Source organism: Mesoplodon bidens (genome assembly GCF_964165515.1).
Source record: "Mesoplodon bidens genome assembly, chromosome: 18".
Classification (NCBI taxonomy): Eukaryota; Metazoa; Chordata; class Mammalia; order Artiodactyla; family Ziphiidae; genus Mesoplodon; species Mesoplodon bidens.
In genome coordinates this window covers 54,166,244-54,189,636 of record NC_138175.1, presented here as the reverse complement: position 1 = coordinate 54,189,636, position 23,393 = coordinate 54,166,244, and the positions used below count along the sequence as shown (strand labels likewise).

General features: G+C 48.5%; 1 protein-coding gene across 3 annotated transcripts; it reads right to left on the bottom strand.

Moving 5' to 3' along the window:
* Window positions 1–1,890: 1,890 nt before the first annotated feature.
* Window positions 1,891–10,504, bottom strand: LOC308606175 (sialic acid-binding Ig-like lectin 5). 3 transcript variants are annotated; one of them, XM_081216772.1, is made up of 9 exons: window positions 10,461–10,504; window positions 9,990–10,373; window positions 9,542–9,829; window positions 9,300–9,347; window positions 5,126–5,383; window positions 4,752–5,036; window positions 4,423–4,519; window positions 3,863–3,929; window positions 1,891–2,129 (listed from the first exon to the last, which is right to left on the bottom strand). In XM_081216772.1, exons 1-9 carry the CDS (start codon window positions 10,498–10,500, stop codon window positions 1,938–1,940), a joined length of 1,659 nt encoding a protein of 552 aa, XP_081072898.1. In that variant the 5' UTR covers window positions 10,501–10,504; the 3' UTR covers window positions 1,891–1,937. The 3 variants fall into 3 exon arrangements, with proteins under 3 accessions (XP_081072898.1, XP_081072897.1, XP_081072896.1); XM_081216771.1 differs by having other exon boundaries at window positions 4,998–5,036; XM_081216770.1 differs by lacking the exon at window positions 1,891–2,129 and having other exon boundaries at window positions 3,501–3,929; window positions 4,998–5,036.
* Window positions 10,505–23,393: the final 12,889 nt, after the last annotated feature.

Here is a 23,393-nt window from a genome sequence, read left to right as displayed (position 1 = left end):
AAATAATCCATGGGGGGGAAGCATATTTCATTGCTTACTTATAAGTTCCAGGGTCTGTTTAGCCATAGCATTATGCAAATTAAAAGAACAGAGGACTTCCCTAGTGGCGCAGCGGTTAAGAATCCGCCTGCCAATGCAGGGGACACGGGTTCGAGCCCTGGCCCAGGAAGATCCCACATGCCACGAAGCAACTAAGCCCGTGCACCACAACTACTGAGCCTGTGCTCTAGAGCACGCAAGCCAAAACTACTGAGCCCGCATGCCACAACTACTGAAGCCTGCGTGCCTAGAGCCCATGCTCCGCAACAGGAGAAGACACTGCAGTGAGAAGCCCGCGCACCGCATTGAAGAGTAGACCCCGCTCGCTGCAACTAGAGAAAGCCTGCGCGCAGCAACCAAGACCCAAGGCAGCCAAAAATAAATAAATATATAAAAAGAAGAGAAAACAATGTTAAGTGCTCTGTTGTTTATAAGAACTTGTTGAATGTGTAAGAATTGATGGAAAATTTCTTCAAGTGTCAAGGCTATTCTTAAAAGAGACATGACTTAGGAAAAAATTTTTTTTTAAATTTGAAGTATAGTTGATTTACAATGTTGTGTTAGTTTCAGGTGTACAGCAAAGTAATTCAGTTATACATATATACATACAGATTCTTTTTCAGATTTTTTTCCCTTATTAGTTATTACAAGATAATGAATATGGTTCCCTGAACTATGCAGTAGGTCCTTGTTGTTTATCTCTTTTATATATAGTAGTGTGTATCTGTTAATCCCAAACTCCTAATTTATCCCTCCCTGCCTCCTTTCCTCTTTGGTAACCATCTGTTTGTTTTCAATGTCTGTGAGAAGAAATTCTGACTTGAAGTGGGTAATTACTGTGGCATTCCCATGATGATATTTTCAAAAAGATTTCATCCCTTGGAGAATGTGATTCTTTTACACAGATGTTACCAAATACTCTGCCAGCATGAGAGTACATGGAACCATCTTGTGTCATGTTGAGGAAGGGGGTAAAAAGTGGCAACCATGCTCTTGTTTTGTTGGTGGACACCATTTTTTTTTTTTTTTTTTTTTTTTTTTGCAGTACGCGGGCCACTCACTGTTGTGGCCTCTCCCATTGCGGAGCACAGGCTCCGGACGCGCAGGCTCAGCGGCCATGGCTCATGGGCCTAGCCGCTCCGCGGCATGTGGGATCTTCCCGGACCGGGGCACGAACCCACGTCCCCTGCATCGGCAGGCGGACTCTCAACCACTGCGCCACCAGGGAAGCCCGGTGGACACCTTTTTAAAGGTCATTGATCAAGAGATGCAACATGATCCTGAAAAATGGCAAAGCAAAATCTGCTATGAAAGATGGAATTACATGCTTCAACACCTCCAATGTGAAGAACAGTTATCAGCATGAAGTTATTAACTTTATGCCAAAAACACATTCCCCATCTCGGCTCATAATGCTCTTGTTGGGCGTGTTTCCTCACGAATGGAAACAATGGAAAAAATTCAGTGGACGCTCAATGGAAAGAAGAACAAAATCCGTTGGATGTGACCCCCGTGAAGACTATATTACAATGTAAATGGACACAGACTGGAACTGCAAGGAAGTTTATAAGCAGATTCTGCAAAACAAGAAACTTAAGGAGAACCAAAATATCAAGGACACAAAATTCAAGAGGTACCCTTGAATCATTGATTTCAGATAATCAGTGAATGATTGTTTTTGTCTGAGGAAATACACAAATTGAGTTTCCAGGAAGCAGGCTCAGAGAGAGGCCAGTATGCAATGTGTTGGGAGGAGGAAGTGCCCCAGGGGTGGGTCCCTGTGGAGGGGAGGGGGAGGGGGCAGGTGGGGCAGAGGGACGCGATGCAGCCCAATGACAGCCTCAGCCGAGAGTCTTTGGGGAGCTCTGGTGGGGGGAGGTCTCCAGAGCTGGGGGTCGTCATTTATGGATCTTGATCTCAGCATATTCGGTGGTGCTGGCGGCCTCCTGGTCCTGAGGCTCCCAGGGCCTCAGCGTGTAGAAACTGAGGGAGGTGTAATGGAGCTCCTGTTCCTCCCCAGAGGTGGGGGCGGCCACCACTGGTGGGGGGAGGTCCAGGGGGCTGCCTGGAGGACACTCATGCTGGTAACCCTGAGTGGAGGGAAAGAAGGGGGTCATATTAGGATAACAGGGCTGGGAGAGAGCAACGGGGGTCCGTATGTAAACCTGAAAACTGAACATTCAGTCTTCCATCTATTCATTCCAGACATTGGCTGAGGCCCCCACTCATTCATTCATTCACTCATTCAACAAATGCTTGAGAGTAATAATGCCTAGCCCTTGGTAGTTAGTTGCCAGTCTCCTAGATTCCTCACGACAATCTACTTGGGAGACACTATTATCCCCATTTATCAGGTGGAGAAATCGAAGCTAAGTAAATATCCCCAAATCACACATTTAGTCATTGGTAAGGCCAAGATTTATGCTAGATCTTTCTGACTCCAATGCTGCCTTATGGAAGAGCTCCCCTGGTGCCAGGCTCTGGATATTCAGTGAGGAACAAAGAAGACACCATTCCTGACCTCCTGCAACTTCCGGTGGTCGGTGGGGGGGACGGTGGGGAGCAGGCGTTAAAGCAGTAGTCAATTATATTACTATATAATTGCAAATTAAGATGGGACAAAAATGGGATGGGTGGTGTGAGGACAGGGATTTGCTCAGACCTGGATGGCCCTTCAGGGACCACTCAGCATTTCAGAGGTTCAGGCAAACACAATCACCCAATTGCATTATGAACCCTAAAATCAAAGGATCTTGTTGTGCCAGAAAGGGTTAACCTTGCCCAAAGGAAATTTGACCCTGTGCCCCAGCACCTGGGAGGGAACCTCTAAACCCTTGAAATGTCTTGACTGATTAGAGTATCTTTGTTCACCCGGGTCTTGGCCCACACTAGATGGTGTAACAATGTGACAGATGGTGGGGGCCTTGGGTCACACAGTATCACACCTCTGCAGAGACTGGACACTAAGTTAAGCCATGTGGGCAGTCAACCATGCCAACGTAACCAACTCCCAATAAAAATGATGGGTATGGGAGAATTCCTTGGCCGTCCAGTGGTTAGGGCTCCTCATTTCCACTGCAGGGACATGAGTTTGATGCCTGGTCGGGGAACTAAGATCCCACAAGCTGCTCAGTGTGGCCAAAAAAAAGGAAAAAAAAACCCTGGATGTGAAGGCTCAGGTGTGCTTCCCTGTCTGGCAATAGCCCATACATGTTATCACACATCATTGCTGGGAGAATTAAGCACTTTCTGCACAATTCCACTTGAAAGAGGCAACTGGGTACTCATGCCTGGTCTCCCCCGGACTCTGCCCCATGTGCCTTTTCCCTTAGTTGATTTTAATCTCTATCCTTGTCCTGTAATATACTATAACCATGAGTATAAAAGCTTTCAGTGAGTTTTGTGAGTCCTTCTGGTGAGTTATTGAAATTGAGCTTGTCTTGGGGACCCCCAAACTTGATAGTAGACAATAATTATTTTGGGGAGAGCCTTGTGGCATCCTGTCTTGGGGAGGTGAGGTAGGAAGTGGGGGGAAAGTGGGCCAGCGGTCCAGAGAGAAAGGAGGAGGTGGGGGCAGGGAGGGCCCAGTTGGAACTGATTACAATCAGTAAGATGGCTGGGTGGTCCTTGGCTCTGAGAGAGGAGACAGCAGAGGAGAGGGTGACTCCCAGGTCACTGGGCTGGGTGACTGTGTTGATAGGGTCCAGAGGAAAAGCCTGTGTGGGTCATGGTGAGCGTCTAAGTCATCGAGAGGACTGCAGCCATGGCCATGCTGGGGAGATAGCCAGATGGGATCCCGAGGGACAGAAAGCTCGTCACTCACCTGGGAGGTAAGACCCAGCATGGAGGGCTCATCCTTCTCACCGGGTACCTTCCTGAAGGTCTTCACTCTGAAAGGGGAAGCCAGGACCTTTCAACAGCCCAGCTGGCTCAGAGCTTGGAGGGCAACTACTGTCCTCCCTCCTTAAGAGGCTAGAAGGGCTGGGACTTCCCTGGCAGCCCAATGGTTAAGACTCCAAGCTTCCACAGCAGGGGGCATGGGTTCTATCCCTGGTCGGGGAACTAAGATCCCAAGTGCCACATGGCGTGGCCAAAAAATAAGAAAAATTAAAAAAAAAAAAAAGGCTAGAAGGGCTGACCGAGGCCAGGAGGTAGGGGGTGCACCTCATCTTATTGACCTTCATAATGAGAACGGGCACCCTTCATGGATGGCTGGGATGGAGGGGTGGGGACAGACCCTGCTCTGATTCCCTGACCCAAGGCCCAGTTCTCCAAAGCTCTGCACCATCCAGATTCCTCCAGTGGGGGCTGCCTGGGATTCCAGGGCTCAGACCCCTTCCCGCCCCCTGCACTCGCCTCCCTCCCCCAGGAGATGACACTCACGTGAAGAAGATGAGGCAGGAACACAGACTGAGCAGGCCAGCGATGCCAGCTCCTCCCACGGCCCCCAGAACGAATTCTCCTCCAAGCTTGGGCTTCCCTGCAGATGATCGGGGTGTGGGGTGACTCCCCTCCAAGCCCCAGCACCCTCGTGCCCCTTCCTCCCACAGAACTGAAGCTCTCCTCCGCCCCCAACCAGCCAAAGAACAGGGCTCTGCCCCCACCCCTGTCTCTCATCCCCTCCCGTCCAGGCCCCTCTCCCCACAAGCTCCATCTTCAAAGGATGGAGACTCCTTTCCCCCTAAGCCTCTGCCCACAACAGGCCCCCTGACCCGGCAGCAGCAGGACAGTGGCGCTCTGGGCCCCGTGGACGTTCAGGGCCTCGCAGCTGAGTCTGAGGCCAGAGCTGAGCCCCTCGCGGAGGCTCAGGGAGCTGTTGGCCCAGGGCCCAGACGAGCTGGAGGTGACCTTGAAGGAGGCGTTGCTGAAATTCCCCTCCAGCAGCCCCTCCCCCAGCCGCCAGCGCAGGGAGGGGGCCGGCTGAGCTCGGGAGGAACAGTCGCAGTGCAGACCCTCACCCTCCTGGGAGCAGGAGGGTTCCAGCAGCTGCGGTGCGTCTGTGGGGAAGGAGAAGTATCAGCGTGCCTCTCCCCTCCCCTGGACCTGAGTATCCTGTCCCTGAGTGTTTTCCCTCCTCCCAGCTCACTCTGCACGGAGAGATGCACGGAGGTCCACAGGGAGCCCTGAGGATGCTGAGCTCGGCAGGTGAATTCGCCTTCATGGCCCGACACCACCCGGGGCACCTGCAGGACCCCGGGGTTCAAGGGATGTGAGGGGCTCAGGGTCCGGCTCCCCTGGGACCAGCTCAGTGTGGCTGGGGGGTTGCTGTCGGCGACACAGGCCAGGCGCAGAGATTCTCCTTCCAGGACGGGAAGAGATGAGCCATTCCCCAGGTATTTCAGCTCTGGAGAGAGAGAGACAGACAGAGACACAGAGAGAGACAGACAGAAAGAGAGAGACAGAGACAGAGATAGAGAGCTGAGCCCAGGCTATGAAGCGCTGTTTCTATTTCTCTCTCCTTTCTACTTTTTTTTTTTAAGTTGGGAAGGAATCCCACAAATAGTTTTTTAAGCAGCTTTATTGAGATATAATTCACATACCACGCAACTCCATTTACATACCACCTAAAAGTCATGCGATAACCATCACCACAATCAATTTTAGAACATTTTCATGACCCCCCACAACACTCTGTACCCCTTAGCCACCCCCCCGCAATCCTCTCATCACCCCAGCCCTAAGCAACCACTAATCTCTGTCTCTATGGATTTGTCTCTTCCGGCCATGGTGTGTAAATACCCAGCTTCTTCCCCTCAGCATGATGTTTCCAAGGTTCTTCTATGTGTATCAGTGCCTCATTCCTTTTCGTGGCTGAATCTCATCCATTGTCTGAACAGACGATGTTTTGTTCATCTGTCCATCTGTGGATGGACACGGGTTGCCCCTTAACTTCTCTGAGGCATTTGTCCTCATCCACGTTTCTCTCCTTCCTTCCTGAACTGTCACCATCCGCCATTCAAGTATCCAAAATTCAAGTCCCACATCCTTCAAGGCTCTTCAGGACCTGGTCTCTACCTCCTCACCTCCTTTGCCCCGGTTATCTCAGGATAAATAGGGCGTTCACATCTCGCATTCTAAAATTCACAGAGGAAGGAAGGGGTGTCCAGAATGAAGTCCCTCCCACACTGACTCCCCAAGTGACAAATTCCTCTTGTCCCAGGCAACATTCATTGCCAGTTTCTCATGTGGCCAGTCCAGAGCTATTCTGTCATAGCCTTATCTAGTGGCATCGATAATAGACATCCCTGAGGGACCTCCCTGGTGATCCAGAGGTTAAGACTCCACGCTCCCAAGGCAGGGGGCCCAGGTTCGATCCCTGGTCAGGGAACTAAAGCCCGCATGCCACAACTAAAAAAAAACAAAAAATCTTGCATGCCGCAACTAAGACCCAGCACAGCCAAATTAAAAAATAATAAAAACAAATATATATATATATATATATATATATATATATATATATATATATATACACACATACATACATCCCTGAGGCCCCACAATTATGCTCCTGGCCCTAAAACTTATAATCTCATAACTCAGAGTAGGGACTGTGACCCAGTAGATCAGCACACTTCAGGACCTGGTTAGAGATGCAGATTTGCAGGCCTCCCTGGGCCTCCAGAGTAAGAATCTTCACTGTCACAAGATCCTTGAGAAATGTGTGTGCTCAATCAAGCTTTAGAAGTATTGCCCAAAAGAAAGGCTTTTCTGTTCGCCCAGGGAATGGGGAATGTTTGAAGGGACATTCCCAGGAAAACTAAAATCAGTGAACTCAAACGCTTGTCAAAAGTAGAATGGGGGCTTCCCTGGTGGCGCAGTGGTTGAGAGTCCGCCTGCCAATGCAGGGGACGCGGGTTCGTGCTCCGGTCCGGGAAGATCCCACATGCCGCGGAGCGGCTGGGCCCGTGAGCCATGGCTGCTGGGCCTGCGCGTCTGGAGCCTGTGCTCCGCAACGGGAGAGGCCACAGCAGTGAGAGGCCTGCGTACCACACACACACAAAAAAAAGTAGAATGGAAAAGAGAGAAAAACAAAAATGGAATGGAAAACTAAGTTCTGCAGTGGAGTGGTCTGTCGACAAGGAGACATGGTAATTACAGCTCCAAGCACTGCAGGTGAAGGTCAAGATCATGAGATGCTGCCACACCAAAGTCAAGGCAGTTCTGACACAGAAACTCCACTCCCAGGTACAGACTCAAAAGAATTGACATCAGGGACTCAAACAGTTACTTGTACAGGAATGTTCAGAGCAGCACCATTCACAACGGCCACAAGGTAGAAACAACCCAAATGCCCATCAACAAATGGATGGAGAAACAGATGGTGGTCCATCCACACAGTGGAATATTATTCAGCCGTAAAAAGGAGGGAAGTTCTGATCGATGCTACAATGTGGATGAACCTTGAAAACATCACGTTAAGTGAAAGAAGCCAGACATGAACGTCCACAGATGGTATAATTCCATTTCTGTAAATATCCAGAATTCATAGCAAATTCACAGAGACAGAAAGTAGATGAGTAGTTGCCTGGGGCTGGAAAGAGGGGAGAATAGGACCTGAATACTTAACAGGTACAGGGCTTTCTTTCTGGGTGATGGGAAAGTTTTGGAATTAGGTTGAGGTGGGCAGTTGCACCACATTGTGAATGTCCTAATGCCACTGAATTGTTCCCTTTAAAATGGCTCATTTTGGGACTTCCCTGGTGGTCCAGTGGTTAATACTCTGGTCTCCCAATACAGGGGGCCTGGGTTTGATCCCTGGCAGGGAACTAGATCCCACATGCCGCAACTAAGACCCGGTGCAGCAAAATAAATAAATAAATAAATAAATATTAAAAAAAAAAAAAAAAGACATGACTACCTAATAGGTACGTCCTCAATGCCATTGAATTGTTTCCTTTAAAATGGCTTATTTTGGGAATTCCCTGGCGGTCCAGTGGTTAGGACTCGGCGCTTTCACTGCTCGGGTGAGAGCTCGGGTCCCATCCCTAGTCAGGGAACTAAGATCCCACAAGCTGTGCAGTGCAGCCAAAAATAATAAAATAAAATAAAATGGCTAATTTTAACTATATTCAGTGTCTTGCAATAACCTATAATGGAAAAGAATCTGAAAAAGGATAGATTTATATATATGTATAACTGAATCACTTTGCTGTACACCTGAAACTAACACAACATTGTAAATCAGCTCTGCTTAATTTAAAAATAAAGGGGAAAAAATAAAATGGCTAATTTTATGTTACGTGAATTTAATTTCAACTAAAGAAATAAAAAGTCAAACAGGAACATGTCTTACTCCTATTCACATAAAGCTTTTAAAAATACGGTAAACTATACATCGTGCAGAGATTCAAACATATTTGGTAAAATTAAAAGAAAACAGAAGGAATGTGGATGTATTAATTAACTTGACTGTGGTAATCCTTTCACAGCATATATGTATATCGAACCATCACGTGGTACACTTTAAATATATACAATTTACTTATCAATTACACTGCAATCAAAAATAAAGTAAAATTATGGGAACTCCCTGGCGGTCCAGTGGTTAGGCCTCCGCACTTTCACTGCCAAGGACCTGTGTTCCATCCCTGGTTGGGGAACTATGATCCCACAAGCCCCTCAGTGTGGCCAAAAATAAAGGTGGCCAGTGGTTAAGAATCCGCCTGCCAATGCAGGGGACATGGGTTCAAGCCCTGGTCCAGGAAGATCCCAAGTACCGCGGAGCAACTAAGCCCATGCACCGCAACTAACAAGCCTGCGCTCTGGAGCACGCCAGCCACAATTACTGAGCCCACGTGCCACAACTACTGAAGCCTGCGCGCCTAGAGCCCATGCTCCGCAGCAAGAGAAGCCTGTGCACCGAAACGAAGAGTAGGCCCCTCTCGCCACAACTAGAGAAAGCCTGCGTGCAGCAGCAAAGACCCAAGGCAGCCAAAAATAAATAAATACATACTTTTTAAATAAAATGAAATCAATAAAAGAAGAATCACACAAATTCAGTGTAGTGGCTTTCTCTGAGACCAGAAGGGAGGGGCTAAAATCGGGTGCTCCAAAGGTGGGGATGAGCTTCTAGTTCTTACCCAGGGTGCTAAGTACCACCCGGGTCTTCCTTTTATGGTGTTTCCTCAAAATTTGCATATGTTTGACAAATCGTCTTCGAACGAAATGAATAGTAAGTAAAAAGCAATCTGTCTAGGAGTGAATGGGGGCTCTCCCGTTTCTCCCATCCCCGCTATATCCCCACGGCCCTCCCTTCCTACCTGTGCCATTTCCTCGGGAGATGCTGATGGTCAGGTTCTGGGGGGCGTCTAGGGCAGAGAGACGCAGTGAGGAAGAGAGAGCTGACCCTTCCGCGCCCCCCACCCCCCAGGAGGCACAGAAATGGAAGCACAGCAGAGCAGGGCCTACATCCTTCCTGCAGACCCTCCCAGCCCCTGGCCTCCGGGTCACCAGCGCCCATACCCCGCCCCACGAGCACCCGCCATCCTGATTCCGCACTCACAGGACACGTTGAGCGTGACGGTCCTCTCCGTGCTCACGCCAGCCCTGCGGAAGGTCACCCGGCAGGTGAGGTTGGTGCCGTGGTCCTGCGGGCCGGGAGTGAGCAGGATCTCCGAGGAGTTATAGGCTCCCTTCGAGTCCAGTCCCGGGGGGCGGAGGGCAGCCCCGGTCCAGGAGATGGTGGGCGGCGTGGCCAGGTCACAGGCCCCTGGCACGGAGCACGTCACGTGGCTGCTAGAGCCGGATTCCAGGGGCTCCTTGATGTAGATATCGGGGGTCTGTGTCAGCGCTGGAGAGGAGAGAGGGAGAAGCCAGACCCCAGAGGGGCCCCCTGTGTGTGCCCAGCCCTGATGTGACCATGCGCCAGTGTCCCCCTTAGAGGTGGAGGGACAGGGGGGTCCGTCCTTCCCCCCCATCCCTGTTATCTGTTCCTGGGGACCCCTCCGTACCTGTCACGTTCACAATGAACAGGTTATTTTTGTAACTATGTTTCACATCACCTCTCATCAGCTGAAAATAATAGTTTCCACTGTCCCCCTTCCGGGCGTCTGTGATGCCCAGGGAGCAGTTGTTCGCCCCAGGGTCCCCGAGGAGGTGGAATGGGATTTTTCTCTTCTTTTTTACTCCCCTGCCTGGGTTGTTTGTGGCCATGGCAAGATCCATTTGGGATGGTCTATCCCCTTTCCGGAACCATTCACCATAAATGGGTGTAGAGTCGGTCGGGCCAAGTGAGGGATAGGAGACGGTGCAGGGCACAAGGACACACAAACCCTCCTGCACTGTCACCGATTCCTGCACTTGCAGCTGGTACCACGGATCCTGCTGCAGGGACCCTGGGGGGACACAGAGGCTCAGCTGCAGCTCCAGCCCCAGCCCCGTCCCGGCCGGGACCCTGCTCGCCCCACCATCCACTCACTCACCCTCCCGTAGCAGGGGCAGCAGCAGCAGCAACCTGTCCATGTCCAAGGGGCCAGGAGTTCCCAGGACTGTCCAGTTTCTGGACCTGCCTGTCTGTCCGGGAAGGAAGCCCCAACAGGAAGCTTCTGGGGGAGAAGGGGGCAGTGACCATCCACAGATGAGTAAAAGAGGAAGCTTGGAACTGCAAATGTCTGGAAGACATCTCTTCTGACTTCTCCTTTCATAGATGGAAGCACCAGAGCAGAGATAGGATGCAGGGCTGCTCTAAACCCTGACCCCAGGAAGCAGCCACCCTGGGTCAGCCCAGGGGGAGGGCAGTGCCGGGAGTGGAGCTCTCCCAGGAAACAGGCGGGGGAAGGCTCCAGGTGAGGTGCTGGAGGCAGGGATTCATTCATTCATTCATTTATTCATTCATTCATTCATTTGCCAGGCAAACATCTACTGCACGCAGGGGCTGCAGGCAGAGGAGGGCATGACCTCACAAATCCTGCCTCACTTTTGCGTGACCCCAAACCCAGTGCCCCCACCCAGGCTCTCCAAACTCTACTCACCTCCCTGCCTGTCTTGGGGCCATGTATGTGTCCACACAAGGATCCCAGCTCCACAGTAAGAAGTGGACTATTTGCACAGGGCTTCATGCTCAGAAGGGCTTCCCGCCTGGGGTTTGATGCTCTGAGGTTGCCATCTTGAAATTCCTAATAAGTTTGCATTTTGTAAGTGAAGTCTAATGTGATAAGCACCACATGCCAGGGGGATTGGAACTTTGAATCACATGCGGTCCATCCGGGGACGTCCTGGATCTGGAGACAGCTTCTGGGCCCACCCTCGCACCCCCATCCCACTACTTGGGCACAGAGAGGGTCTGGAGTGTGCTGAGTTGAGTGGGTGCCTGTGAAGGTCTGCACTGCCCATCCCCCCAGTCAAGCCCAAGGGATTGGACATTAACTAGCAAATATAAACACTATGAACAGGGACTTCCCTGGTGGCCCAGTGGATAAGAATCCATCTTGCGATGCACGGGATGCCAGTTCGATCCCTGGTCGGGGAACTAAGATCCCATGTGCCATGGGGCAACTAAGCTCGTGCACTGCAACTAGAGAGCCCAAGTGCTGCAACTACAGAACCCACGCGCTCTGGAGCCCACGCCACAACTAGAGAGAAACCCGTGCGCTGCAATGAAAGATCCCGCATGCCACAGCTAAGACCCATTGCAGCCAAAAATAAATTAAATAAATAAATAATAAATCTATTTTAAAAATGGTTAAAGTGGTAAATTTTATGTTATGGGTATTTTAAGACAATTTTTTTTAATGTTAAGAGAAAAACAAAACATGACTGATTGAGAGAGAGTCCATGGAAAAAAGGAATAAAGGTTTTTCCTGCTTTTTTTTTTTTTTTTTTTTTGGTCAAAGGGACCTCACATTTTCATTTTGCTCAGGGGCCTGCAAAGGATTTAGGCAGCACTTGTAAGAAGCTTCCAGACTCAGACCTGCCCTAAGAGGAGAGCGTGGTCAGCACTGCCCAGGGGCTGGGTTGATGAGCATCTGTCCCTCTCCTGAGGGTTGGGACAACATAGGAATGAAGGACACATATCTGGGACCACTCTGCTGGCATCCAACCCAACTTCTCAAGTGACTGGCAATACATATAGTAAAGAATTAACCTCATCCAAAGAGAGGCATGGGCTTTACCCAGCTCCTGGGAGGGAATCCTAAGCCCTTGGCATGTGTGTCTCGGTGTCCACATTTCCTTTTTATTTTTTAATAAGAATACTGGTCATATCGGATTAGGCCCACCCTAATGACCTCACCTTAACTTGATCACCTGCAAAGACCCTGTTTCCAAATAAGGTCACATTCACAGGTACTGGGGGTTAGGTCTTGAACATCTTTTTTGGGGGGACACAATTCAACCCATAACAGGCCCCCAATAAAAACGCTGGACACCAAGGGTTATACTCCACAAATGCTGTCATACATCGTTGCTGGGTGTATTGGTCAACACTTTCTCACAGTTCTAGAGGCCAGAAGTCCAAGATCCAGGTGTTAACTTGGCGAGGGTCTGCCTCCTGGCTGGCAGATAGCTGCCTTCTCACTGTGCCCTCACATGTCAGAGACAGAGAGAGGGAGAGAGAGAGAACTCTGGTGTCTCTGTGTCTCTTCCTATAAGGGCACTAATCCTATTGCATAAGGGTCCCACCCTTATGACCTCATTTAACCTTAATTACCCCCTTGTTTCTATCTCCAAATACAGTCACATTGAGGGGGTTAGGGCTTCAACATATGAATTGGGGATGGGGGATTCAGTCCATAGCACTCGGACAATTAAGCACTGTCCACATGACTCCACTGGGAGAGACCACTGGAACCTTGTGCCTGGCCTCCCCTGGACCCTGTCCTGTGAACTTTGCAGATTTTATTTTATTCTATTCTATTCTAAATTTCTTTGGCCGTGCAGCGTGACTTACAGGATCTTTGTTCCTCCACCAGGGATGGAAGCCGGGGCCCCAGCAGTGAGAGTGCAGAGTCCTAACCACTGGATGGCCGGGGAATTCCTTCCTTGGCAAATTGTAATCTGTATCCTTTTGTTGTAACAAATCCTGAGTATAACAGTTTCTCTGAATTCCTTAAGTCCTTCCAATGAATCATCAAACTTCAGGGTGGTCTTGGGGATCCCCAGAACAGTCTGTTTCCCTCCTCCTCCTCAGACTGTGGTGCAGAAAGCCACCATTTACCTAAGTGGGGGCGACGGTGCCCACCTGCCTGGGTCTGCCCATCCTGGGGACCAGCGCTCGCGTTTTTGAGCGCCCTCTGGTGGACCTGCAGTGGTCAGCTCTCAAAGAGCCCAGAACTTGTCTAGGATGGGAAGTTGCTGACGGGGAAAATTGCTGAGTTTATCACAAATACGTAAAAAGGAAATGGGATAAATGCAGCCTGAAAAGCACAGAAAATGCACAGAAGAAACCCTCAGTTCCCCTTCATCTACAACCAGTTTCTCACTTTACTTCCTTATCGCTTGTCTCTCAAACAGGACGCAACATCACTTTTTTTTTTTAATATTCATTTTTTTTATTGGCTGCATGGGGTCTTAGTTGTGGTACGCGGATCTTCGATCTTCGTTGCGACATTTTGTTTTGTTTTGTTTTTAATTGAGGCACGCAGGATCTTCGATCTTCCTTGCGACGTTTTTGTTTTGTTTGGGTTTGGTTTTAGTTGCAAGATGCGAACTCCTAGTTGAAGCATATGGGGTCCAGCTCCCTGACCAGGGATCAAACCATGGCCCCCTGCACTGGGAGTACAGAGTCTTAGCCACTGAACCACCATGGAAGTCCCTGGAGGCAACATCACTTTTAACTAAATGGTCCCAGCTGGTACCAAGGTGCCCATCCCTCCTCTTGCACTTGCTACCCTGTCGTCTACAGCCCGGCCTGGACCCCACAGAGAGCAGGTCTTGGGGGCAGGCTCTGAGGAGAAGGGAAACCAGGATCTCTGTCTCTGACTCAGTCGCTCTCCCTTGTCTTGGTTTGAGTCAGTTTTCCAATTTCTACAGAATTGCAAAACAGGCCCCGAAAACTTCCCTTTTTTCAAATCAAGTAGACTATTCATTGCTTTTCCAATAGATGGCCCGAAAGAATGGGGGTGGGGAGGTCAGCCACTGGTAGGATTTCTGGGAGACTCAGGACCACATGGCATGGACACTTTTAGGAACCCTGGGATTCCCTGGTGGCTCAGTGGTTAAGAGTCCGCCTGCCGATGCAGGGGACACGGGTTCGTGCCCCAGTCCGGGAGGATCCCACATGCCGCGGAGCGGCTGGGCCCGTGAGCCATGGCCGCTGAGGCTGCGCGTCCGGAGCCTGTGCTCCGCAACGGGAGAGGCCGCGACAGAGGCCCGCGTACCGCAAAAAAAAAAAAAAGTCAGGAACCCTATTCTTTGTCTTCCATGGGAGATGTCATTGCCTCTGGGCCTCCTTGGCCTGAAAACTAGGTCCAGTTGCCTGGATATAGAGCTCCACCATTCCCGGGAGAAATAGTAGGGTGGAGAGTTTACCCCAGGACTCACAATGAATAACACCCAAATGTGTGTGTGTCTGCTTGTGTATGTGTGCGAGTGTGTTTGGGGCCCAGAGCAGGCCATCTCAAAATGTGCTTCAATGGCATATTGATTATTTTGCATTATAGTTACTCAAGAAACTGCCAGGGGCTTCCCTGGTGGCGCAGTGGTTGAGAGTCCGCCTGCCGATGCAGGGGACACGGGTTCGTGCCCCGGTCCGGGAAGATCCCACATGCCGCGGAGAGACTAGGCCCATGAGCCATGGCCGCTGAGCCTGCGCGTCCGGAGCCTGTGCTCTGCAACGGGAGACGCCACAACAGTGAGAGGCCCGCGTACCGCAAAAAAAAAAAAAAAAAAAAAAAAAGAAACTGCCAGGACTTCCCTGGTGGTGCAGTGGTTAAGAATCTGCTTGCCAGTGCAGGGGACACCGGTTTGAGCCCTGTTCCAGGAAAAATGGAGCAACTAAGCCTGTGCACCACAACTACTGAGCCTGTGCTCTAGAGCCCGCAAGCCATAACTACTGAGCCCGCACACCACAACTACTGAAGCCCACGCACCTAGAGCCTGTGCTCCGCAACAAGAGAAGCCTCCGCAGTGAGAAGCCCACGCACCACAACGAAGAGTAGCCCCCCCGCTCACCACAACTAGAGAAAGCCCACATGCAGCAACAAAGACCCAGCGCAGCCATAAATAAATAAATAAATAAATAAATAAATAGAAATAACATCCCCATCTTAGTCCCCGGAACATGTGAATACGTATTACCTTGCAGGGCAAAAGACCTTTGCAGGTGTGATCACATTGAGGCTCTTGGGGTGGAGAGATTCTCCAGGTGGAGCTCCATTGTGATCACAAGTTTATAAGACAGAGGCAGTGGGAGCATGGACCACAGCAGGGGTCAATGATGGATGATGATCAAAGAGATTGTAGTGATGCCATCGCAAGAACCTGCAAGAAGCAAGAAAGAGATTCACCTCGAGATCCTCCAGAAGGAACCAACCCTGCTGACACCTTGATTTATCTCCCTGAGACTCTGTTTGGACTTTTAGACTCCAGAACCGTAAGAGAATGCATTTGGGCTGTTTTAAGTTGAAGTTGAAGCCCTAGTCCCTTGAGAGGCTCTAGAGGAGAATCCATCCCCTTGCCTCAAGGCCCCTTCCGCCATCTGCAAAGCCAATGGCATAGCATCTTCTCTGTCTGCCTCTGCTTTCATCTGCTTTTCCATCACACGGGCTTCTCTCCTGTGTTCAAATCTCCCTCCACCCCCCTCTTAGGAGAATGCTTGTGTTTACATTTAGGGCCAATGCAGGGAATCCAGGATAATTGCCCCATCTCAAAATGCTTAATTTAATCACATAGGCTAAGTCATTTCTGCCATAGAAATTAACATTCACAGGTTTCCAAAGATTAGGAACTGGTTACCTTTTTTTTTTTTTTTTTTTTTTTTTGCGGTACTCGGGCCTCTCACTGTTGTGGCCTCTCCGGTTGCAGAGCGCAGGCTCTGGACGCGCAGGCTCAGCGGCCATGGCTCACAGGCCCAGCCGCTCCGCGGCATGTGGGATCTTCCCAGACCGGGGCACTGAACCTGCGTCCCCTGCATCGGCAGGCGGACTCTCAACCACTGCGCCACCAGGGAAGCCCCATGATTCCCTTTATATGAAGTATTCGGACTGGGCAAAGCCACAGGGACAGAAAGCAGATTAACAGTTTCCAGGAGCTGGGGGGAGAGTGGTTTTGGGGGTGATTGCTTAACGGGTCCAGGCTTCATGTTTGGGGGTGGGGGAGAGGATGAAAAAGTTCTAGAACGAGATAGTGGTGATGGTTGCACAACACTGTGAATGTGCTAAATGCCACTGAATTATACAGTTTAAGATGGTTACAATTGTAAATTTCATGTTATGTATGTTTTTATTGAAGTATAGTTGATTTACAATGTTGTGTTAGTTTCAGGTATACAGCAAAGTGATTCAGTTCTACATATATATCTATCCCTTATCAGATTCTTTTCCATCATAGGTTACTACAAGATATTGAATATAGTTCCCTGTGCTATACAGTAGGTCCTACTTTATATATAGTAGTGTATATCTGCTAATTACCAATTTCAAATTTATCCCTACCCCGCTTTCCCCTTTGGTAACCATAAGTTTGTTTTCCATGTCTGTGAGTCTATTTCTGGTTTGTAAATAAGGTCATTTGTATCATTTTTTAAGACTCTACAAATAAGTGATATCGTATGATATCTTTCTCTGACTTACTTCACTTAGTATGATAATCTCTAGGTCCATCCATGTTGCTGCAAATGGCATTATTTCATTCTTTTTTATGGATGAGTAATATTCCATTGTGTGTGTGTATATATATATCACATCTTCTTTACCCATTCTTCTGTCGATGGAAATTTAGGTTGCTTCCCTGTCTTGCTACTGTAAACAGTGCTGCTATATATTTTGTATTTTTAACACAATTTTTTTAAGTCCTCAGGGCCACTAATACAGAAACAGCACATTTCTGGCTATTATCAACATAGTAATTCAAACCAGCTATGAAACAGGACTGAAACAGGATTTACCCCTTGGTGGATTATTTTCCTAGCACTACTGTAATAAAGCACCACAAACTGTGGTGCTTAAAATAACAGAAGTGTATTTTCTCACAGTTCTGGAGGCTAGAAGTCCAAAATCATGGTGTTGGCAGGGCTCTCCTCTCTCTGAAGTCTCTAGGGAAGGACCCTTCCTTGCCTCTTCCAGCTTCTGGTGGCTGCTGGCAATCTCTGGCATCCCTTGCCTTGTGGATGCATCCCTGCCTCTGTCTTCACCTGGCCTTCTCCCTGCATGTCTGTCTCTGTGCTTCTTTTCTTCTTGTAAGGACATCAGTTATATGGGATGAATGACCCACCCTACTGTAATGTGATCTCATCTTAACCAATTGCATCTGCAATGACACTATTTCCAAACAAAGTCACATTCTAGGGCTCTGGGAAGAACATAAATGTGGAGGAGACACTATCCAACCCAGTACACTTGGTCAGATGGTCACTGGGAACTCCAAGTGGAACTTGAACATGGTTGAACATTCAGGGCAAGACCACAGAGCAGCATATGTAGGTGATACAGGAATCTTGGGACCTGTTAATGTAACTGGCCTTTGCCTTCTGGCCCTGTTAGATCCCTTCTCCTGAAGGAGGGTTAATGCCACGCCCAACCTTACTTCATAATTCATCACAGTTCAGTACTGAAGAGGCAGTGTAGCTCCATAACACTTACTGACCAGCTCACATTACTTTCTCTTTATGTCTACTGCAATCTGGATGTCGTTCATTGTAAGAAAATGATTTATTTACTTGTCTGGCTATTCCACTGACCCAGAGACAGGGCCCCATGCTAGATTCAGTTGTGACTCCAGTACTAACTGTTGTCTAGTTGGACCCTGGGCTCATTTGGAGTACTTCACTGGCTTTGGCAGCTCCCCGCCCCCCGCCAACTATGCCAAGGGAACTGGGTTTACTTCTACTGCAAGCACAATGCCGAGGAAAACCTCTGGGCATGGAATCAAGGTCACTGGACTCAACTCAGAGATCTCCCTAGGTGGGGAAATGTGACTTTGATGATTCACTCCCCTACTCTGATCCTCAGTTTTCTCTTCTGTAAAGTGGGAATTTTTAGCAATTGGTTTAACAAACACACCAGGCCCTTCAAAGTGATTTACAAATATTAACTCATTTAATGCTCAGACAGCCCTATCAAGTAGGTGCTATTAGTCCCATTTTAGAGCAGAGGAAACTGAGGCACAGAGAGGTTAAGCAAGCTGCCCAAGGTCACACAGCTGCCTGGATTCCACCCTGGGTTGTCCCATGCCAGACTAGGTGGGGAGGCCTTCCTGTACGGGCAGGGTGGTGAATTTGAGGTCTCGTCCATCCTCCCATACCGGGATGTGAGCTCTGGGAGGTGCACAGGGGCATTTAATGAGCACTGTAGAATGAAGGGATGAGTGGATATTTTAGGATGGCCACATCCCTTCGTGACCGCCTGCGCCCTCCTGCCGCTCTCTGTTCTGGGAATTCTATTCGTGGTCAGGGCTTCTAGTCCCAGTAAACCGGATCCTCGGGGCGAGAGGGGACCCCAAGGAAGTCACGGGCTTGGGCTGAGTCAAGGTTGGAGGTTAACCCACTCACAGCGGGGCACAGGCGCCACCTGGCAGCGGAGTCCTGCTAAGATAGAGACGCCGGGAGACCAGGAACTTTTGCTTTGGGCGTGGTTGAATCGGCATCTTTGAAAGGGAGTTGATGGTGGGTGGGCAGTTGTCTGAAAATCAGTATTTGATACTGGGTGCTTCATAACTTTGGCTTCCAAACTTTTCTGACCGTGATGCAAAGTAAGATATGATTTCACATCAACATAGTTTCACAAAATACCACTCTGTGATACATGGTATTTTGTATTCTGTTCTATTCATATCTTTAAACACTGGTCAGAATCCTTTAAATCGATATCCGACTCTATAATGGGTGCCCACCTGCACCATTTTTTTCAGCTCACGAAGAAATATTATGATGGAGAAAGGGTTAGCTCCCAGATCCAACTCTTTCCAAATTCCTCGTGATTTCTCTCCACATTTGTGCTACCTCTCAGGTCCAGCATTGCCATCCCTGACTTCAAGATAAGGAACCTAGGCTCAGAGAGGCAAAGACGCCTGTTTTTCTGGGGGAGAAAAAGCACTAAGTTCTCCTAATTTCACTGTTATTAAGTCAAGTTTCATTTAGTTCTTTCTCCTTGTTTGCTGATAAGATTGAGCTGCACTGGCCTGTGGTTTTCTTGTCATGTACAATGTAAATTATTGACATTCCAGAGCTCGGGCTTTTTTTTTTTTTTTCTGGGCTTAAAATTGCAAGTATTCATAGGTAACAAAACGAATCAGAGATGGAGATCAAGAGTCTGTGCCTATTCTAGATTGTTCAAACAAACCATCCTTCTTAAATATGCATAAAGGTGACAGATAAAATATGAAAATCATCTTCTGAGCAACAATTGTCAAGGACCGCCCAAGCCAAAATCCACAGGAATGCCAGAGGGGAGTTAGCACTAAAGATAATTTGTCTTGAGGGCCTTGGCTGCTCCAAGCAAGCTTGAACTTGGACTTTTTTTTTTTTTTTGCAGTATGTGGGCCTCGCACTGTGTGGTCTCTCCCGTTGCAGAGCACAGGCTCTGGACGCGCAGGCTCAGCAGCCATGGCTCACGGGCCCAGCCACTCCGCGGCATGTGGGATCTTCCCGGGCCGGGGCACAAACCCACGTCCCCTGCATCGGCAGGCAGACTCTCAACCACTGCGCCACCAGGGAAGCCCTGAACTTGGACTTTTGACATTTGTGTTTACTTCTGCTAGGTAGCAACACCAGTCAGGGATGCTTCAAACTAAGTTCAAGCTCTGAGGGTCCCTGTCCCCCCAACTACGAGTACACAGGGTGAATATCCACAGTAAGTCTGGGCTGTGGCCACAGCTTCTCAGAGATGTATTTTTCCTATTCTTTTTTTTAAACCGTGCTGTGGTCAGCACCAAGAGATGGAGGATAATGAAGCAAAAGGTCCCCAAGTGGGGCATCTAAAAGATGACCCTTGGGACTTCCCTGGTGGCGCAGTGGTTAAGAATCTGCCTGCCAATGCAGGAGACACGGGTTCGAGCCCTGGTCCGGGAAGATCCCACATGCCGCGGAGCAACTAAGCCCATGCACCACAACTACTGAGCCTGCGCTCTAGAGCCAGCAAGCCACAACTACTGAAGCCCACGCACCATAAGGAAGAGTAGCCCCCACTTGCCACAACTACAGAAAGCCTGCACGCACCAACGAAGACCCAATGCAGCCAGAAATAAATAAATAAATAACTTTTTAAAAAAAATTGGAGGGAGAGCGTGCATGTGAAGTAACTGCTTAAAGGGCATGGGGCTATATTTTGGCATGATGGAAATGTTTTGGAACTAGATAGAGGTGGTGGTTGTGCAACATTGTGTGAACTAAATGTAACTGAATTGTTCACTTTTAAATGGTTAATTACATTATGTGAATTTCACCTCAATGAAAAACAATTCAGACTTGGTAAAGAAAGACTTTCTTCAAAAGGATTATTGCAAAGCAGAGGAGGGGCTATTGCAACGGGAGAGGCACTACTATAATCAGGAAAACCATAAGATTTGCAAGCTGCTAGCAGACAGCAGAGTTTTTCTTCTATAGGGAGGAGTTAACAAGGCTAAAAAGAATGAGATGTGGGGAGGTGGGATGACAAGGTAGCTTGCTAGAACAGTAGATCAGAGAGAATGGTTTATCCTGAGGCCACCCTATTCAGAGGTTGTATTAGGGCTCAGGCTAAGGATGGACCAAAATTCTGGAAGGGATGTGGTGGGAGACTTAACTTAGGTTTGGTTAACAAGCATTTTGTGCCAACTGATCCATGGTGGGCAAAACAGCTAATTGTTTATGAGTCCAAAAAATGGAAATTTGGAGGATCTGTGTGTTGCCTTGTCTTAGGTGAACAAGGGGCTCATCCATGGGTCTTATCTAAGTCATATGGGGAAGGGTGCTTGTTTGCAGTAAGCCATTTCCTGGAAAGCAAAAGTTGGGGGGTAGGGTGCAGGGCAGGGGATTTCTTCTCTGTTGTCCAGACGCATAAGGCTCAGGTAAATGTCAGCACTGTCACAAATAAATATGCTTTACTGTTGGGTGGAGAAGGGCAAAACCTGCCCCTTTGGACAGGTCAGCCCTCAGGTGGAATTTCAGCCCCAATTCACACTTGGCTGGCCCAAGTGTCAAGACTTGAAGTTAAGTAGAAATAAATACGAACATAGCAGTTCTCACGCTTTTGGGTCTCAGAGACCCCTTTGCACTCTTAAATAAATAACAGAAACCCCTTGTTTGCATGGGTTATATCTATCAATATTTATAGTCCCACGTGTCAGGACTCAAACCCAGCCAGAACCCAGATTGGGACTTGAATCCACCGTCTTCTAATTGAGATCACACACCTGGTCTCAGGGCTTAATGAAGCTCAGGTTCTTGATGTCTCGCTTCAGAAAAAATTCAGTGAGAGACAAAGTGATAGGTAAGAGTGGATTTATTTAGAGAGAAACACACTCCACCAACAAAATATGGGCCATCTCAGAAGGCGAGAAGCCCTGAAATATGGGGTGGTTAGTTTTTATGGGCTGGGTAATTTCACAGGCTAATGAGTGGCAGGATTATTCCAACTATCTGGGGGAAGAGGCGGAGATTTCCAGGAATTGGGCCACTACCCACTTCTTGGCCTTTTACGGTTAGCCTCTGAACTTTCATGGCCCTGGTGGGTGTGTCCTTTAGCATATGCTAATGTATTAATGTATTACAATGAGCATATAATGAGGCTCCACTGGAAGTCAAATCTTCTGCCATCTCGGACCTAGTTAGTTCTAACCAGTTTTTGTCATGTCCTATAGTTATGTCATTCTTTTAAAGGTTGTGCCCTGTCCCTTTCCTTCCTGTTTCACTTTTAGCAATTAAAATTGCAAAACCTTTAAATTGAGAATACACAAACACATATTCCATTAGCCGTCAGAGTACGATGTCATACATCACATAATCTCTGGAAAATTCCACAGAGAGAGAGAGAGAGAGAGGGAAAGAGGGAGGCAAATAACATCTTACTATTACTATGAAAATAGTTTTAACTTTGTAAAACACCTGAAAGTGCCTTGGGGACCCTGAGGTCCCCAGACAACATTGGGAACTGCTGGCCTAGAAGCCCCTGCATCCCTGTATTCCTGACCCTGGCTGACTCTCTTAGTTCTATCTTAATGACCAGACTCCCTAACGTCCATTTTTCCCCTTTTCCTTTTGGTAATAGGACCACCTAGGCTCTGGCTGAGAAAATGACCACCCATCTAGAGACTACATTTCCCAGGCTACTTTGCAAGTAGGTGTTCCCACGTGACAAATTTCCAGCCAAAGGAAAGGAGCAGAAAAGATGTGGGAAACTCCCAGCTCACATCCTTAAAAGGAGGGTCCTTAAAAGGAGGCTGCTTGCTCTCCAGTATCTCTTTGCCCTTTCCTGCTTGCTGTAACAAAGTGATAGTGATGATGACTTGGCTTCAACCGTCTTGAAGAGGCTGACACTTTAGGAGAATGGTTCCCAAATTGTGGTCCCCAGACCAGCTGTAGCTGCAGCAGTGGCACCTGGGGCTTTGTGAGAGAGGCAGTTCTCAGGCCCCATCCAAGACCTGCTGAATCAGAAACTCTGGGGCATGGGGCCCAGGACTGTGTTTCCAAAAACCCTCCAGGGGATTCTGATGCACAGTCAAGTTTGAGGACCAGAGCTGGGAGATGTGGAGCAACAAGATAGAAGGAACCTGGGTCCATGGATCACCTCAGCAGGTAAGGCCGACCTACTCCCTGCCCCATCTACCAGTGTGGATATTTACATGAGAAAATCAATCCATGTCACTAAAGCCTCTGTTATGTGGTCTTTGGTAAATCAAGTCAATACCTTAATCAACAGTATATTTAAATACACTCCTTGATTCTTTTTGAATTAAAAATTTTAGGCATACACCACACAACCATCAGGAATGGCTGCTATTGGGTTGGCCAAAAAGTTCGTTCGGGTTTTTCCATAATGAACGTTTTGGCCAACTCAATATTAAAAAAGAAAAGGAAAAGACTAAGTTGGCAAGGATTGAAGAAACTGGAACCCTCGTGTACTGTTCGTGGGAATGTAAAATGTAAAATGCCACTGTGGAACACAGCTGGGCATTTCCTAAAAAAATTAAAAATAGACTTACCATTTGATTCAACAATTCTACTTCTGGTTGAAACTTGAGGACCTTGAATGGTACCTCATATAAGTGGAATCATACACTACCTT

Coding starts and splice junctions, on each gene's coding strand:
- LOC308606175 (XM_081216772.1), bottom strand. CDS start 10,500: ATGGACAGGTTGCTGCTGCTGCTGCCCCTGCTACGGGAGG. Junction 9,830..9,989: donor GTTCATTGTGAACGTGACAG/GTACGGAGGGGT, acceptor TCTCCTCTCCAG/CGCTGACACAGACCCCCGAT. Junction 2,130..3,862: donor TGCTGGGTCTTACCTCCCAG/GTGAGTGACGAG, acceptor CCCTCCACTCAG/GGTTACCAGCATGAGTGTCC.